General features: G+C 40.8%; 1 protein-coding gene across 4 annotated transcripts in view; it reads left to right on the top strand.

Moving 5' to 3' along the window:
* PRPF18 (pre-mRNA processing factor 18) overlaps positions 1 to 18,685 on the top strand; it is a 108,855-nt gene that overhangs the window by 37,429 nt on the left and 52,741 nt on the right. For 3 of the 4 annotated variants that reach the window (XM_062210868.1, XM_062210865.1, XM_062210867.1), the window contains exon 9: positions 2,944 to 3,099. In XM_062210868.1, coding sequence (XP_062066852.1) covers positions 2,944 to 3,099 — 156 coding nt within the window. Of the gene's footprint in view, positions 1 to 2,943; positions 3,100 to 13,869; positions 14,122 to 18,685 lie in introns of those variants that run through there. The other variant, XM_062210864.1, reaches the window with a different exon arrangement.

Genomic DNA, 18,685 nt, shown 5'->3' with positions numbered 1-18,685 from the left:
TGCATGAGTCTTTATAAGGATGATTGCATTGGAATGATTGGTGAAGGCCACTATCACTGCAGAAAGAATTCATATTAACTGGTAGCTAGAGTAGCTACTTGTTCCATGTTATTTTTCTTATGATCATATACTATTAGAACTAGGTGAAAGGCTTTCTTTTCTTTTTTTTTTTTTCTGTCGATAAACTACAGAAAGAACCAAGAAACTTTAGTAATTTTTGGATAGTTGTTTTTGGAATTTGGAGGAAAGTAAATACTGATATCTGTTGAGGCCCAGTGTTAAAATTTACACACTTGAGAATCTGATAAAAAATATGCATGTGCTCTTTTAAAATTAAATTTTATAAAAGCTGTTGAGCAGAGCAAGTTCAGATTTATCTTTAGGTAAGAAAATTATCATCCAGGTAGCCCGTCTGCAGTGCAGTTGGCCTTCTGTGTCTGTGGGTTCTGAATCTTTGCACTCAGTCAACCATGGATTCAAATGGAGAAAAGAGGAATTGGGACCTGTACTAATCATGTATGGAGATTTTTTTCTGGTCATCATTTCCTCAACAGTGTACTAGGACAACCACCAGCATAGCATTTATGTTGTGCTAGGTATTGTAACTAATCTAGAAATGATTTATAATATATGGGAGGATTGTGCATAGATTATATGCAAATACTATGCCATTTTATTTAAGTGATTTGAGTGTTCATGGATTTTGATATCTTTTGGGGTACCTATAGCCAATTTCCCAGAGATATTGAGGTACAACTCTACTGGATTTTTAAAAAAATACATTTATTTTCATTTTATTTGAAAGGCAGTGGGAGAGAGAGATATATATCTTCAGGGCCAGTGCCGTGGCTCACTTGGTTAATCCTCCGCCTGTGGCGCTGGCATCCTATATGGGTGCTGGGTTCTAGTCCCGGTTGCTCCTATTCCAGTCCGGCTCTCTGCTGTGGCAGTGGAGGATGGCCCAAGTGCTTGGGCCCTGCACCCGCATGGGAGACCAGGAAGAAGCACCTGACTCCTGGCTTTGGATCGGCGCAGCGCTGACTGTAGTGACCATTTAGGGAGTGAACCAGCGGAAGGAAGACCTTTCTCTCTGTCTCTCTCTCTCTCTCACTGTCTATAACTCTACCTGTCAAATAAAAAAATAAATAAAATGAAATAAAATAAAGAGAAAGAGAGATCTTTTGACAGCTGGTTCATTCCCTGGATGCCTGTAACTGCCAATGCAGGGCCAGGCTGGAGCAAGAGGAGTCAGGAACTGCATCTGGGTCTCCCAAGGGGGGTTGCAGGAACCAAAGTACTTGCTTGAGCACTCATCTACTACCTCTTAAGGTGCACATTAGCAGGAATCTGGAGTCAGAAATAGGGCTGAGACTCAAACCTAGTCACTCCAATATGGGGTGCGACTTAACTGCTATACCAAATGCCAACCCTTGGATTTTTTTTTAAAAGATTTATTATTTACTTGAAAGAGTTATAGAGAGACAGAGGCAGAGAGAGAGAGAGAGAGAGAGAGAGTCTTCCATCTGCTGGTTCAATCCCCAAATGGCCACAATGGCCAGAGCTCAGCCAATCTAAAACCAGGAGCCAGGAGCTTCTTCTGGGTCTCTCACAGGGGTTAGTGGTTGCAGGGGCCCAAGTACTTGAGCCATCTTCCACTGCTTTCCCAGGCCATAGCAGAGAGCTGGATTGGAAGTGGAGCAGCCAGGACTCAAACCAGTGCCCATATGGTATGCTGGCACCATAGGTAGCAGCTTTACATGTTATGCCACAGCACTGGCCCCTGTATTTTTTTTTTTAATCAACTCTGTCACATATGTGTTTAATTTCTTTTTTTTTTTTTTTTTAAGATTTATTTATTTGAAAGAGTTACAGAGAGAGGTAGAGACTGAGAGGTCTTCCATCTGCTGGTTCAATCCCTAGATGGCTACAACAGCTGAAGCTGCACCAATCCAAAGCCAGGAGCCAGGAGCTTCTTCCAGGGCTCCCATGTGGGTGCAGGGGCCCAAGGACTTGAGCCTTCTTCCACTGCTATCTCAGGCCATAGCAGAGAGCTAGACAGGAAGTGTAGTAGCCAGGTGTCGAACTGGCGCCCATATGGGATGCCGGTGTTTCAGGCCAGGGCTTTAACCTGCTGCGCCACAGTGCCGGCCTTGAGTGTTTAATTTCTAAGATTAAAATCTCCTCGAGGCCTAGCTATATAAGTATTTCTGAAACCTTCAGAATCTCTTATAATTTACTTGCTGTTTGTCTCCTGTTTATAGCTAACCAGACTTGATTTAGAGAAAGGAGCCATTTGTCTTCGTTGGTTTCTTTCTTCACTTTTTGTAGCTTTTGTATTAAAATTCTTGGCAGGTAGGAGGCCCCAGGAGGACCAAAGGGAGCCGATCTCATCTTTTAGCTATTTGACTTGAGGGCCAGCGATTCATCTCTGTTTACACATCTGTTACAGACCCCATGTGGTCGTCCAGCATACGCGCCCCCACTGCTTCCAGATCTGTAGTGCTGTGCAGAGAGTGGGTATCGTTTCAGGTTGGAGGATGAAAAATGAGTTAGCCTCTGTCTGACCACCTGTGGAGAAGGCTGAATCTATAGGAGACCCCAGCTCAAGTTTCTGTCAGTGCATCAAGTTACCTGCCTGCTAATTCCAGATTTGCAGTGTATTAATTCCCAGGGCACAAAGGCTGCAAAGGAATGTTTGTGTTCCTACTCAGAGCCATGGCTTTGGTTTCTGTGTTTCCATGGATGGTTGTGGTCCTGGGCAGGGCAGTCAGTCACTCCACATTTTAATCTTTTATTGAATAACAGGAATGGTAATACTCTGAGTGTGCCCCAGAGGTGGATGAAAATTATGTCATAAAGGCTGTGAAATACTTGAAGTGAAAAAAAACTTGAACCAACAGAATATTTTTTTAACCGTTCTGATCTCTCAAACTTTCCTTTCAGGCAAATGATGCTTATCTCCAGATGGCCATTGGGAATGCACCTTGGCCTATTGGTGTCACTATGGTTGGGATCCATGCTAGAACTGGCAGGGAAAAGATTTTTTCCAAGCATGTTGCACATGTTTTAAATGATGAAACTCAGCGGAAGTATATTCAGGTAAGCAGTTTGGAAAGACAGAAATTGCCCTGAAGGTTAACCTTCTCCATTTCTCAAAAGCGTAAGTCTAAAGAACAAAAAAATGATTTAGTTGTCCTCCCTTATCTGTGGGGGATAAGTTCCGAAAAGCCCAGTGGATACCTGAAACTGGGAAAACTGAATCCTGTATTTGCTATATTTTTTCCTTTACATACTTTCCTGTGATAAGCTGGGCATGATAAGGAATTACTAATACAATTATAACAGTATTCTGTCATAAAAGTTATATGAATGTGGGCTGTCTAAAATCTTTTTTTAAAGCTTTTATTTAATGGATACAAATTTCATCAGTACAACTTTAGGAGTATAGTGGTTCTTACCCCTATACCCACCCTTCCATCCCCATACCCCCACTCCCATCCCACCTCCTACTCCCTCTCCCATCCCATTCTTCATTAAGATTCATTTCTAAAATATCTTCTTACGCTGTACTGAAACCTTCTCCTTGTGATGGTGAAAGATGATAGAATATCTGTGTGCTGAGGTGAAGTGAATGACATCAGCATTGTGATTAGGCTACTAGCCTGACCTGACTGTGCCAGGAGGAGGATCATTGGGTCTAGATAATGCTGGTTGACTGCTAAGTAGAATTGCAGATGGCAAGACTGTGGATAAGGGGGACCACTGTGTAGTAGATGGAGCATAGCACAGTAGGGTAGATGTTCACTCCTGGTAAGTACTTGTATGTAAGAAACCTTCACTGAATGAAGTAAAAGCCTCTTGGCTTTCATGTGCACCATATTTTTCATTAACTTAGCACTGAAATAAAATGTTGTAGCTGGCCTTTTTTTTCTTTTTTTAAAGACTTTTTTTTTTTTTCAGGTAATTTGGGAGTTTAGTAAAGAGCAACAAACTAGGATAGTTTACAATAAATCTCACTTTTCACCTTCAATCTAGATCTGATATTTACTAAACTAAAAAGGCATGGAGAATAAATACTTGCCTTGATACCTAAAATTGTTTTTAAGTAGCATATAACAACACTTCTCTAGTTATATAAATAGATCTAGAGTGTTTATATCATTAACGATACATGCCTCACATAAACTTGTTTGCATTGTTGTTAGGCTAAAATGTAGCTTTTGCCAAGTTGTTAGAAATCCCAGAATGTGTCTGCATAATAACTTCCGCGGGATAAGAATTCTAAAACTTAAAGATGATACTCTGGAAGTTGGCTTAAAATTAAAAGTTCACTTAAAATGCATAAAGTACTTTGAGATTATGTGCCAGAGAACAGTCATTATCATATTCATGAATTGTCTTTTTGTTTGTATTTCAGTTCCAAGGGCTGAATGTTAATTTGTGTGTCATGCTTTATTCCTTATTCACATATATTAGCATTTTAAATTATGATTTCAAACTACTCCCCAATGTGAACTTGTGCTTTATGAAGTCCAAACATACTTAGAGAAATTCAAGCACATTTTCACTTCTTAATAACTGCCAGTGTTATGTAAGAGGCAAAAACTTTGGGTTGAAAAGAAAATTGTTGGGCTTTAATAATTGAGTACAGTTTCCAAATATTATTAACTTTACTGAGTGTGTTCATCTCTACCATGGGCAAAGCTGTAGTGTATAAAAGTTCATACAGCTAGACAAACTGTCTTAAAGACAATATTTCTTTTTGTAAGCAATAGCATGATTTCTGCCTTCCCATGGACTAATTTTCTTTCTTAAAGTATACCTAGCCTTTATTTAAGAAGATTTCTGGTTTATTTTGGAAGCTGTATAATGTTCTGATCTCCCTCCATTGCTCTTCCTTTTAAACTCCTCTATTCTCGTTTTCAAAAATTCTTCTTCCACACAGTGATTAGGGGAAGATTAGTGATGATTCTGTATCTGAAATTTAGGAAGATACTTGACATAGAACTGATTATATCCATGTGGATACCACACAGTCAGAACTCATAGCTCACTGAGTGAGGGAGCCTTGGAACGTTGAGCGATGGATCCGTATCTTTCTGGGTCGACACTGGTCACTTATGTCACAGTGTTCTTAGTGACCTCAGTACCACCTCATTCAACATCTTCCTGACTGACTTGGATAACTCCACAGAGATAAGTGTATCAGATTCAGATAACAAGAAACTAGAAGGGTTAGGGAGGATGTATGTTAAGGTGGAAAAGAAATTGACTTTCCAGAAGTTCTTCCAAGTTAGGAGGGCAGATTGTAGAAGTATAGTATTTAGCAAGGATGACCAAAGGAAATTTGGATCCATTAATCAGTGAGTATAAGAAATAATTAGGGGGGTTGGCGCTGTGGCACAGCAGGTTAAGGTGCCAACTGCAGTGCCAGCATCCCATTTGGGTACTGGTTTGGGACCCAGCTGCTCCACTGCAGATCCAACTCCCTGCCAATGGCCTGGGGAAAGCAGCAGATGACGCAAGTGCCTGGGGCCTTACACCCATGTGAGAGACCAGGAAAAAGCTCCTGACTTTGGCCTGGTCCAGCCCTGGTCATTGAGGCCATCTGGGGAGCGAACCAAGAAGATCTTGCTTCTCTCTTTCTCCAGCTCTTTTAAATAAATCTCATTATGAAAAATAATTGGAGAAATTAGCGGGCTAAGTTTAACAGCCAAATTGGTAGTATGGTCTGCCCATCAACAATGATAATTTGTGGTACATTACTAAGAATAATTTAGTGTAGTTTCCACAGGATAAGAACATACTTCACTGTTGTACCTCTAGAATCTAGAACAGTATCTGGCTCAAGGTGAGTGTTCAGTAAGTGTTTGCTGAAGGAATGAATATTCTGTCACTTGAGGTAGGAGACTTTTTTTTTATTGAGAGGCAAAGTTACAGAGAGAGAGAGAAAGAGAGAAAAGTCTTCCATCCACTGATTCACTCCTCAAATGGGCGCAACAATCAGAGCTGGGCTGATCCAAAGCCATGAGCTTCTAATGAGCCTTCCATGTGGGTGCAGGGGCCCACCACTTTCCCAGGCCATTATCAGAGAGCTGGTTGGGAAGAGCAGCAGCCGGGACATGAACTGGTGCTCATTTGAGATGCTTGTACCACAGGCAGAGGCTTAGTCTACTATGCCACAGCGCTGGCCCCCAAGGAAGGAGACTTGGGGAAAATCTTAAGAGCTCCGTAGGTAATGGCAGAGCCTTCTGGTAGAAGAGGACGAAACATCCACTCAAGGTATGGGCAGGCTGACTCTTAGTGTAAAAAAGCTTTTTTTTTTTTTTAACTTCATCTTTAGAAATTGAATTTCATAAGAAGTTATCAAAGTGATATGGGGAAGCTTTGTAACATAGCGGTGGCTCCAAGATTTGAGTTGGGCTGCCTTGGAAGATGAGGGGATCCCTGCTACTTGATGTGTGTAAACATCGAGTTAAATATTGCCCATTGTGGCCCTTCTGGCCCTTAGACCTCTCTGATTATTTGCCACCATTTTCCCTAGAGGCCAGTGCTTAAACGTAAGGTTGCAACTCAGCGTGAACAACAGTAAGAAATAATAGAGAACAGATTCTTAAACTCCCAGCCTATTTTTTGTGTCGGCACAAATAGAAGAAGTATTTCATTGTCCTCTCAGCCAGTTTGTGATAGCGTCTTAAAATAAACCCACAGTGCAACTCAGGCAAAAGAATGCTGACACCCCTGTATAAAGAGTGTTGTGAAATTCTTGATTCTAGTTATCTGAGTAATTTACTAAATTGTCTTAGGAATCTTTCTCCTGTTGTTTTTGCTACTTAGGTCAAGTTGTTTTGAATTGTCATTGAAAAGGAGCAGCTAGGTACATTGGAGTTTAAGTGAGATGTTGGCAGAGTTTTTTCTAATAGGTCAGAGAGTGTCTTAGGATTTGGAGTTCACGTGGTCCCTGTGGCAGCCACTCAGCCATGCGGTGGCAGTCTGGAAGTAGCTGGGCTGTGTTCCAGTGAAGCCCTATTTATAACCAAGAGGGAAATGGCCTGTGAACAGTGGTTTGCTGACCTCTGGGAACTGCTTAAACCCAGACCTTTTCTGTGTTAAGCCATTTGCTGAGGTGGCCATTGTGAAAGTCATTTAATAGAGTAACTTTTTCTTTCTACATTGAGGTATAAGGCACTTCAATAGTATGCATATATTGTACTGACATTAATTGTACAGCCCAGTGATCTCGAAGTGTATACTGTCTGTCCAGCTATACAGTAAGATCTAGATCTAGAACATTTCCAGCAGTATCCAGCAGGTTCTTTCATGCCTGTTCCTAGCCTGTATCTTCTTCTCCCTTCAGAAGTCATCACTGGTCTGACACACGCTATTGCTTGTTTTGCCTGTTCTTGGATTTAATGCATTAAATAGAAACTTAACTTGCAATGTGCGGATTTTTTTTTTTTTTTTTAACTTAGAAACACTGGTGAGAAATATGTTTGCCAGAAAACAATTCAAGGGGCTTATTCCCTTGGGACATGATTGCAAATTTTGGTTTTATGCAAACCTCCATAGGATTTAAATTACACAAGTTGTTTGAAGTGTTCTCTTTTTCACAGAAATCAAGTTCACCACAGGGAAGGAGTCTCAGCCTGCAGATCAAAGCTAAGTTTGTATAGCTTGTTAGCTCGTGCTTCAAGTCTAGGTTTAGATTTAAGTTGGTTGTAGTAATTTCAAGGACTTTGTTTATTCTGCCAAATACAGATATAACCTTTGGCCCAGATTTTATTTTGGTAAAGCTTTTTTTTTTTTAAATGCAGATTGTAGGATGCTCTTGGTTATTTAGAGACTTTCTAATTTAGTCATTTCCAGGCATCTCTAGAAGTCACATCTTGGGCATTCTTTACTTGCCAGAGAAGGAAGGTAGAGAGAAGGCAAGGTGACAAGCACATGAAATGGCTGTTGGCCCCTCTAGAGCCCCTGACAGACTCCCTCACCTCATTCCACACCTGGAACTTGACTTTACTGACCGAAATGAACAGGCTCCCTCGCCCTTGGGCTTCTGACTGGGGCAGGCAGTGAGAGGGACTGGAAGGTGTCTCATGTTAGGGTAAGAGCAGGTTTAATAATTTATTTCCATAGCGCCTTCCTTGTAGAGTTCCTGTGGGGCTGCTTCCTCCTCCTCAGCCTCTATAGAACTTGGGCTACCTGTAGCTTCTCAGGATTGCTGGCTTTGGGCACTGTCCTACCTTCTGTTGGTCCCAAGTCCTGCCTGTTCCTTTGTGCAGTCTTTGGAACTCTGCCACTGGCAGATGATCCAGCTTGAGTGTGCCCTTTGTTTCCTTCTGCGTTGCGCAGACTCCTTTGGGAGGTCAAAGATGAAGGAAAATATTCATTCTATAAAATGTTTCTAAAGTTTCACTATTAAAAAACCATAATATCCTATAATATTCTTTGACAATTGTTTTCAGTAACCTTGAGTTTGTCAGTTCCTTAGAAAAGATAAGATTCTAACATTTTATGTAGAATATTTCAATTCATATTTCAAGTTTGGCATATTTTGTCTATACTAGCACTTGCCAAATATATTTGTCAGTGGAACATTTGTAAATTTATTACATGAGGATACTTCAAAAAGTTTGTGGAAATTGGAATTAAATGATAAATTTATTTTGGTGCAAAAAACTTTGAAATTCACGCACATGAGGTAGAGTTTATGGACAATGCATATTACGAAAAAATATGGATTTCAAAATGTTTTACACCACGATAAATAATCTATAATTCCCTTATCCCAGGGACTTTCTGAAGTACCTTCTTATGTATTGTCAGAATTGGTATAATAGAAACATTCATAACTGTAATAAGTGTTAATAACATGATCTGCATGTTGCATTCACAAAATCATGGCTCTTGATAAATGCATACCTTGCATCAGTGCTCAGGGTTTTTTGTTTTGTTTTGTTTTATTTTATTTTTTAAAGAGTTCGGAGGAGAGACAAAGAGAGCTTCTATCCTCTGGTTCACTCCCTAGGTGGATGCAACAGCCAGGAGCTAGGAGCTTCTTCCTGGTCTCCCATGTGGGTGTCAGGGGCCTAGGTACTTGGACCATCATCTGCTGTTTTCCCAGGCACATTAGCAGGAATATGGATAGGAAGTGGAGCAGCCAGGAATCAAACCTGTGCCCATATTGGATGCTGGCATCACAGGTGGTGGCTTAACCCACTATGCCACAGTACTGGCCCCTGCATCAGTGCTCAAATTACACGTCACACATGTGTAGGTTAGCTGGCTTCATACTACAGCTTGGGCTATGGTGAACTGTTTCCTAAAGGCAAGTTGTTGTATGATAACAACCACTACTCATTTAATACTTCCCAGCATATTGGAACTGTCCATTTTTAGAGAAAAATACCACTAGAGTTTATCTTTTTTTTTTTTTTTTTAAGATTTATTTATTTATTTGAAAGTCAGAGTTACACAGAGAGAGGCAGAGGGAGAGAGGTCTTCCATCCGATGGTTCACTTCCCAGTTGGCTGCAATGGCTGGAGCTGTGCCGATCTGGAGCCAGGAGCTTCTTCCAGGTTTCCAACATGGTTGCAGGGGCCCAGGGACTTGGGCCATCTTCTACTGCTTTCCCAGGCCATCGCAGAGAGCCAGATCTGAAGTGGAGCAGCTGAGATTCGAACTGGCACCCATATGGGATGCCAGGGCGTTAACCCCCTGCGCCACAGCACCAGCCCCTACCTTTGTATAATAATTCGTTTGCTATCACAGAACACAGTATGTTACTGAAACACATTTTGGGGAATGCTGATCAAAACTATAACATGCTTCCTCATAGCTGGCAGCTCAGTTGACAGAAGATAAACGTTTTATTTTATGATATTACATCTTACATTTCTCAACCACATACTTGGGGAAGAAAGACAGATAACCATTTACTGTGAAAGCCTGATAGTCAAATAAGTGAAATCTTTCCTTGGCTTTTTTTTTTTTGGCATACATTTTTACCCAACTTAGCTATCTAGGTGAAAGCTATTTTCAAAGTGGAATTATTATTTATAAATGTAATTTGTTACTTTCTTAGAAATGATGAACCTTTAAACTGAATATTTGTTCTCCTATAGAAAACAAACATCCAGATTAAATAAAAAGAATGGGAACAGCTGCTTCTTAGCATAAACCGTGCAGGCAGTTTCAGTTCTTGGTAGTCTCAAGCTATCAGTTTATTTTAGATTTTTAGTGAGTCTTCCAGATACTGAAAATTTTTATATATTTAATACCTGCTGTGTGGCTTTTCAGTCAAAGCACTGTGGATTTGCTGTATCTGCCATCATTCCAAGTGACTAGACTAGAATGACTTACTAAGATAAGTTCAGGACCGGCGCTGTGGCTCAATAGGCTAATCCTCCGCCTAGTGGCACCGGCACACCGGGTTCTAGTCCCGGTCGGGGCGCTGGATTCTGTCCCGGTTGCCCCTCTTCCAGGCCAGCTCTCTGCTTTGGCCAGGGAGTGCAGTGGAGGATGGCCCAAGTCCTTGGGCTCTGCACCCGCATGGGAGACCAGGAGAAGCACCTGGATCCTGCCTTCGGATCAGCGCGGTACGCTGGCCGCAGCGCACCAGCCACAGCGGCCATTGGAGGGTGAACCAACGGCAAAGGAAGACCTTTCTCTCTCTCTCACTGTCCACTCTGCCTGTCAAAAAAAAAAAGAAAGATAAATTCAGCTTTGGGGCTGGTGCTGTGGTGCAGCGGGCTAAAGCCCTGGTCTGTAGTGCCAGCATTCCATATGGGCACCAGTTCGTGTCCTGGTTGCTCCACTTCCTGAGCTCTCTGCTGTGGCCTGGGAAAGCAGTAGAAGATGGCCCACGTCCTTGGGCCCCTGCACCCTTCCATGTGGAAGACCCGGAAGAAGCTCCTGGCTTCAGATCTGCACAGCTCTAGCCATTGCAGCTATCTGGGGAGTGATCCAGTGGATGGAAGACCTTTTCCTCTCTCTCTCTGCCTCTGCTTGTCTGTAACTCTGCCTTTCAAATAAATAAAATAAATCTTTAAAAAAATTCAGCTTTAATGAAACGCTTGTGTGAAAAGAATTCTTATAGACAGTATTTGAATTATTGGCCTTTTGTACATGACTGTGTATTAGTTGATACTACAGAAATTAACGTTTAAGCATTAAATTACATATTACTGGAATCATATTTTAGGTCATTTGAACATCCCTTTAGTATGAGGTTAACATTAGTTTATTTTTAGTGTTTGTTTATTTTCATCTACTTGAAAGCCAGAGAGAGAGAGAGAAAGACATAGAGATAGAGAAAAGAGTTTCCTTATGCTGTTTCACTCCCTAAATGCCCACAACAGTTAAGGCTAGGCTGGACTGAATCCTGGAGCCTGGAGCCCCAATTGAGTCTCTCTTGTGGGTGGCAGGGGCCCAGGTACTTAAGCCACATCACCTGCTGCCTTTCAGGGTGCACATTAGCAGGGACTTGAACTAGCTCTTATTTGTGGGATGTGGGTGTCCCAAGGATAGCTTCACCCACTGTGCCACAATGTTTACCCCTGGGATTATGTTTTAAGTATCACATATTAATTAGTTCCTTTAGTTAAACTTTAGCAGTTCATGAAGGAACTTTAAATTACCAGATAGAAAATGCATTCAACTTCTCCTTTACTGTTTGCACACTTAAGGTATCCCTCTAAATGAATGTGTACCTTCATCTGTGATGCTTTACCTTATTGTGTAGACTGGTGACAGTATGGAAGTAATTGGCTTAATAAAATGTCTTGTTTATACTACAACAAAAAATTTGCTTATAAACAAAACATCTTTCTCCTATTAACTAATGATTGAAAAGAAAAAAATGAGACAGGTAAAGAATTTTGATTGTGGCTTGGTTTGGTTTTAACAAGCTTCTTTGTTTTCTGCAATAATAAAAAATGCTAACAGTATCTTTAGTAGATGCAGGTTGATTATTAATTTACTTATAAACAAAAAAAACTTTCTCCTATTAACTAATGATTGAAAAGAAAAAAATAAGGCACGTAAAGAATTTGATTGTGGCTTGGTTTGATTTTAATAAGCTTTTTAGTTTTCTACAATAATAAAAATGCTAACAGTCTTTTTAGTAGATGCAAATTGTTTTAATGGTTTAGTGATTCATCAGGATATAATCAACTCTAATAATCCAGGATATATATCCTGTACCACATGCTTGCACCAAAGTATGTCTGTATTTGATGTTTTTATACCATATCTAGATTATTCTATACTGCCACCAGTTAGACTTAAAAATTGTGTTGGCACACACATAAAAATGTATCTAACCACTTTTAAGTGTACAGTTTATTAATTAGACTTTTAAATGCAAAACATTTTTATAGACTCACTCATTTTTCAAAAAAAAAATCAGTATAGCTAAACATTGTGTGGGAGGCAGTCATTAAAGAGCCATTCATTTTCCACTGTAGAATCTGGAAAGGATTAGGACATGGGGTATGTTAGGCACTTTTTTCCATTTTTTAAAGATTTTATGTATTTATTTGACAGGTAAAGTTACAGACATAGGCGGAGACAAAGAGAGAAAGGTCTTCCATCCACTGGTTCACTCCCCAAATGGCTGCAGTGGGTCAGGTTGGGCTGATTTGAAGCCAGGAGTCAGAAACTTCTTCCAGGTCTCCCACATGGGTACTGGGGCCCAAGCACTTGAGTATTTTCTGCTGCTTTCCCAGCCCATAAGCAGAGACCTGGATTGGAAGAGGAACTGCTGGGACTTGAACCTGTGCCCTTGTGGGATGCCTTCACCAAAGGCAGAGGCTTAGCCTACTGTGCACAGCACTTGCCCCTATGTTACAGACTTCTAAAAGGTTCATCTCTAGGAGGGGCTAAAAACAGGCAGTAAATTAGAATTAGGATAAATAGTCTACAGGTTGCTTCTTGTACCCTACAAGATACAAGTAGGGGTTGGGGCGGGGGGTGGATCCTTGCCCTTTTTCTCCTCTGCAGAAAATGATTTGCTTTCTGAGGAGTCCCACTCAGGAAAGGTGAGACGCCATTGTGAAAACTGGAGAGTTAAGAGGAATCCTGTATGTTGACAAAGGACATCTCTATACCTGTTCGCGCCTGGATTTTTTCTGATGCCGGCAGCTAGGATTTTACTTCTACCACTCCTGCCCCCAGTGAGGAAGTTGGAGAATTCTTCTCTGTGAAGCTGATCCAAGAGAAAAGATAGAAGTTGCCAGCATTTAGTGTTCTTACGGAAAAACCAACCTGATGCTTTTCATTATAAATTGAAGTCCTATTGGCTAGCCCTGACAATTTCCTGTTTTAAGTCTAGTACCTTAGTCACCAATATGAATATTCATCTAAAAGTCTTCAGACATTTGGAGAAGATCAATTTAATATATACTATGTAAAGATTTCAACAGTTTGCACCCACACAGAAACACAAAATATAAAGTACTGGTTGAGTCTAGTTATACCGTTAATTCACGTAGTACAACACATTAAGGACAGAGATCCTACATGGGGAGTAAAGTGCACAGTGACTCCTGTTGATTTAACAATTGACACTCTTATTTATGGCGTCAGTAATCACCCAAGGCTCTTGTCATAAGTTGCCAAGGCCATGGAAGCCTCTTGAGTTTGCCAACTCTGATCTTATTTAGACAAGGTCATAGTCAAAGTGGAAGTTCTCTCCTCCCTTCGGAGAAGGGTACATTCTTCTTTGATGGCCTGTTCTTTGCACTGGGGTCTCACTTGCAGAGATCTTTCATTTAGTTTTTTTTTTTTTTTTTTTTTGCCAGAGTGTCTTGGCTTTTCATGCCTGAAATATTCACATGGGCTTCTTTTTTTTTTTTTTTTTTTTGACAGAGTGGACAGCGAGAAAGAGAGAGAGAGAGAAAGGTCTTCCTTTGCCGTTGGTTCATCTTCCAATGGCCGCCGCGGCCGGCGTACCACGCTGATCTGAAGGCAGGAGCCAGGTGCTTCTCCTGGTCTCCCATGCGGGTGCAGGGCCCAAGCACTTGGGCCATCCTCCACTGCACTCCTGGGCCACAGCAGAGAGATGGCCTGGAAGAGGGGCAACCGGGACGGAATCTGGCGCCCTGACCGGGACTAGAACCCGGTGTGCCGGTGCTGCAGGCGGAGGATTAGCCTATCGAGCCGCAGTGCTGGCCTCACGTGGGCTTTTTAGCTGGATCCGAATGCCTTTAGGGCTGATTCTGAGGCCAGAGCGCTGTTTAGGACATCTGCCATACTATAAGTCTGCTTTGTATCCCACTTCCCATGTAGGATCGTTCTCTCCTTTTTAATTCTATCAGTTAGTATTAGCAGACACTAGTCTTGTTTATGTGATCCCTTTGACTCTTAATCCTATCATTATGATCAATTATGAACTGAAACTGATCACTTGGACTAGTGAGATGGCATTGGTACATGCCACCTTAATGGGATTGAATTGGAATCCCCTGGCACGTTTCTAACTCTACCATTAGGGGTAAGTCCGATTGAGCATATGCCGAACTGTACATCTCCCTCTCTTCTTCCCACTCTTAACAGAGATCACTTTTCAGTTAAATTTAAACACCTAAGAATAATTGTGTGTTAATTAAAGAGTTCAACCAATAGTATTAAGTAGAAAAAAATACTAAAAAGAATAAAGTAGTAAGTAGTTCCTCATCAGGACAAGGGCTGATCAAGTCATTGTTGAGTGTTCATTTCACTTCAACAGGTTTCCTTTTAGGTGCTTCATTAGTTGTCACAGATCAGGGAGACCATAACGATATTTATCCCATTGCGACTGGCTTATTTCACTCAGCATGATGTTTTCCAGATTCCTCCATTTTGTTGCAAATGACCGGATTTCATTTTTTTTTTACTGCTGTATAGTATTCTATAGAGTACATATCCCATAATTTCTTTATCCAGTCGTCTTTTGATGGGCATTTAGGTTGATTCCATGTCTTAGCTATTGTGAATTGAGCTGCAATAAACATTGAGGTGCAGACAGCGCTTTTATTTGCTAATTTAATTTCCTTTCGGTAAATCCCAGGGAGTGGGATGGCTGGGTTTGTTTGGTAGGGTTATATTCAGGTTTCTGAGGAATCTCCAGACTGACTTCCATAGTAGCTTTACCAGTTTGCATTCCCACCAACAGTGGGTTAGTGTCCCTTTTTCCCCACATCCTCATCAGCATCTGTTGTTGGTAGATTTCTGAATGTGAGCCATTCTAGCCTGGGTGAGGTGAAACCTCATTGTGGTTTTGATTTGCATTTCCCTGATTGCTAGTGATGCTGAACATTTTTTCATGTGTCTGTTGGCCATTTGGATTTCCTCTTTTGAAAAATATCTATTGAGGTCCTTGGCCCATCTCTTATGTGGGTTGTTTGTTTTGTTGTTGTGGAGTTTCTTGATCTCTTTGTAGATTCTGGTTATTAATCCTTTATCAGTTACATAGTTTGCAAATATTTTTCCCATTCTGTCAGTTGCCTCTTCACTTTCCTGACTGCTTCTTTTGCCATGCAGAAACTTTTCAATTTGATGTAATCCCAATAGTTAATTTTGGCTTTGACTGCCTGCAGTATGTCCTGAAATCAGGTACTGTGATGCCTCCGGCTTTGTTTTTGTTGTACAAGATTGCTTTAGCTATTCGAGGTCTCCTGTGACTCCATATGAATTTCAGCATCATTTTTTTCAGATCTGAGAAGAATGTCTTTGGTATTTTGATTGTTATTGCATTGAATCTATAAATTGCTTTTGGGAGAATGGACATTTTGATGATATTGATTCTTCCAATCCATTAGCATGGAAGATTCTTCCATATTTTGGTCTCCTATATCTTTCTTTAAGATTTTTGTAATTCTCAACATAGAGATCTTTAACGTCCTTGGTTAAGTTTATTCCAAGGTATTTGATTATTTTTGTGGCTATTGTGAATGGGATTGGTCTTAGAAGTTCTTTTTTTTTTTTTTTTTTTCTTGACAGGCAGAGTGGACAGCGAGAGAGAGAGAGAGTGAGAGAGAGAAAGAAAGGTCTTCCTTTGCCATTGGTTCACCCTCCAATGGCCGCCACGGCCAGTGCACTGCGGCCAGTGCACCGCACTGATCCGAAGGCGGGAGCCAGGTGCTTCTCCTGGTCTCCCATGGGGTGCAGGGCCCAAGCACTTGGGCCGTCCTCCACTGCACTCCTGGGCCATAGCAGAGAGCTGGCCTGGAAGAGGGACAACCGGGACAGAATCTGGCACCCCGACCGGGACTAGAACCCGGTGTGCCGGCGCCACAAGGCAGAGGATTAGCCAATTGAGCCGCGGTGCCGGCCAGAAGTTCTTCCTCAGCCATGGCATTGCCTCTGTATACAAAGGCTGTTGATTTTTCTGCATTGATTTAATATCCTGCTACTTTGCCAAACTCTTCTATGAGTTCCAATAGTCTCTTAGTAGAGTTCTTTGGATCCCCTAAGCAAAGAATCATATCATCTGCAAAGAGGGATAGTTTGAGTTCTTCCTTCCCAATTTGTATCCCTTTAATTTCTTTTTCTTGCTTAATAGCTCTGGCTAAAACTTCCAGTACTGTATTGAATAGCGGTGGTAAGAGTGGGCATCCCTGTCTGGTACCAGATCTCAGTAGAAATGCTTCCAACTTTTCCCCATTCAACAGGATGCTGGCCGTGGGTTTTTCATAAATTGCTTTGATTGTATTGAGGAATGTTCCTTCTATACCCAATTTGCTTAGAGTTTTCATCATGAAAGGGTGTTGTATTTTATCAAATGCTTTCTCTGCATCTATTGAGATAATTATATGGTTTTTCTTCTGCAGTCTGTTAATGTGGTGTATCACGTTGATTGTTTTGTGAACGTTGAACCATCTCTGCATACCAGGGATAAATCCCACTTGGTCTGGGTGGATGATCTTTCTGATGTGTTGTTGCATTCTATTGGCCAGAATTTTATTGAGTATTTTTGCATCTATGTTCATCAGGGATATTGGTCTGTAATTTTCTTTCAATGCTGCATCTTTTTTTGGCTTAGAAAGAGTTTGGGAGGATTCCCTCTTTTTCGATTGTTCTGAATAGTTTGAGAAGAATTGGAGTTAGTTCTTTAAATGTCTGGTAGAATTCAGCAGTGAATCCATCTGGTCCTGGGCTTTTCTTTGTTGGGAGGGCCTTGATTGATGTTTCAATTTCTGTCTCAGTTATGGGTTTGTTTAGGTTTTCTGTGTCTTCATGGTTCAATTTCGGTAGGTTGCATGTGTCCAGGAATCTATCCATTTCTGATAGATTTCCCTGTTTGCTGGCATACAACTCTTTGTAGTAATTTCTGATGACTCTTTATTTCTGTGGTGTCTGTTGTTACTTTCCCTTTTTCATCTCTGATTTTATTGATTTGAGTCTTTTCTTTTTTTAGTTAGTTGGGCCAATGGTGTGTCAATTTTGTTAATTTTTTCAAAAAACCAGCTCTTCGTTTGGCTGATCTTTTGTAATTTTTTTGGATTCAATTCTGTTGATTTCTTCTCTGATTTTAATTATTTTTCTTCTCCTACTAGTTTTGAGTCTGGTTTGCTGTAGTTTTTCTAGATCCTTGAGATGCATTGAAAGCTCATTTATTTGGTGCCTTTCCAGTTTCTTGATGTAGGCACCTGTTGCTCTAAACTTTCCTCTTAACACTGTTTTTGCTTTATCCCTTAGGTTTAAGTGTAGGATGAAAAGTTCTGTAGATATCTGTTAGATACATTTGGGCTATAGTGTCGATTAAACCTGCTGTTTCCTTGTTGATCTTCTGTCTGGTTGATCTGTCTGTTTCTGAAAGTGGAGTATTGAAGTCACCCAATACTGTTGTATTGGAGTCTAAGTCTCACTTTAAGTTCCTTAACATATCTTTTAAATCGGTGCCCTGTAATTAGGTGCATATACACTGATAAGTTACATTTTCTGTTGAATTGATACCTTAGTCATTACATAGTGCCCCTCTTTGTCTCTCTTAACAGTTTTTGTGTTAAAGTTGATTTTGTCTGATATTAAGATGACTGTGCCAGCTCTTTTCTGGTTTCTGTAGGCATGGAATATCTTTTTCCAGCCTTTCACTTTAGTCTGCATGCATCTTTATTGGAAAGATGTGTTTCTTGTAAGCTGCAAATAGATGGGTTTTGTTCCTTAATCCATTCAGCCAGTCTGTGTCTTTTAACTGGAGAGTTGAGGCCATTAACGTTCAGTGTGACTATTGATAAGTAGTAACTTTGCCCTGCCATTTTCCCAAAGATATTTTCTAATATATGCTTTTAATTTCCTGTGATCTTTTACTGTGAGGTTTTCTTCCTTTACCATCTTTCATATTGATGGTTGTGTTTCTGTGTTTCTGTGTGTAACACATCTTTGAGCATCTTTTGCAGGGCTGGACGAGTGGCAACAAATTATTTCAATTTCTGTTTGCTATGAAAGGTCTTTATTTCACCTTCATTCACAAATGAGAGCTTTGCAGGATATAATATTCTGGGCTGGCAGTTTTTCTCTCTTAGTACTTGGGCTATATCTTGCCATTCCCTCCTAGCCTGTAGGGTTTCTGATGAGAAGTCTGCTGTGAGTCTAATTGGAGATCCTCTGAGAGTAATCTGATGTTTCTCTCTTGCACATTTTAGAATCTTTTCTTTATGTTTCACTGTGGTGAGTTTGATTACAACGTGTTGTGGTGACGATC

The sequence above is a fragment of the Lepus europaeus genome, chromosome 14 (genome assembly GCF_033115175.1).
Source record: "Lepus europaeus isolate LE1 chromosome 14, mLepTim1.pri, whole genome shotgun sequence".
In the NCBI taxonomy this organism is placed as follows: domain Eukaryota; kingdom Metazoa; phylum Chordata; class Mammalia; order Lagomorpha; family Leporidae; genus Lepus; species Lepus europaeus.
This window is presented reverse-complemented; position numbering and strand designations above follow the sequence as displayed.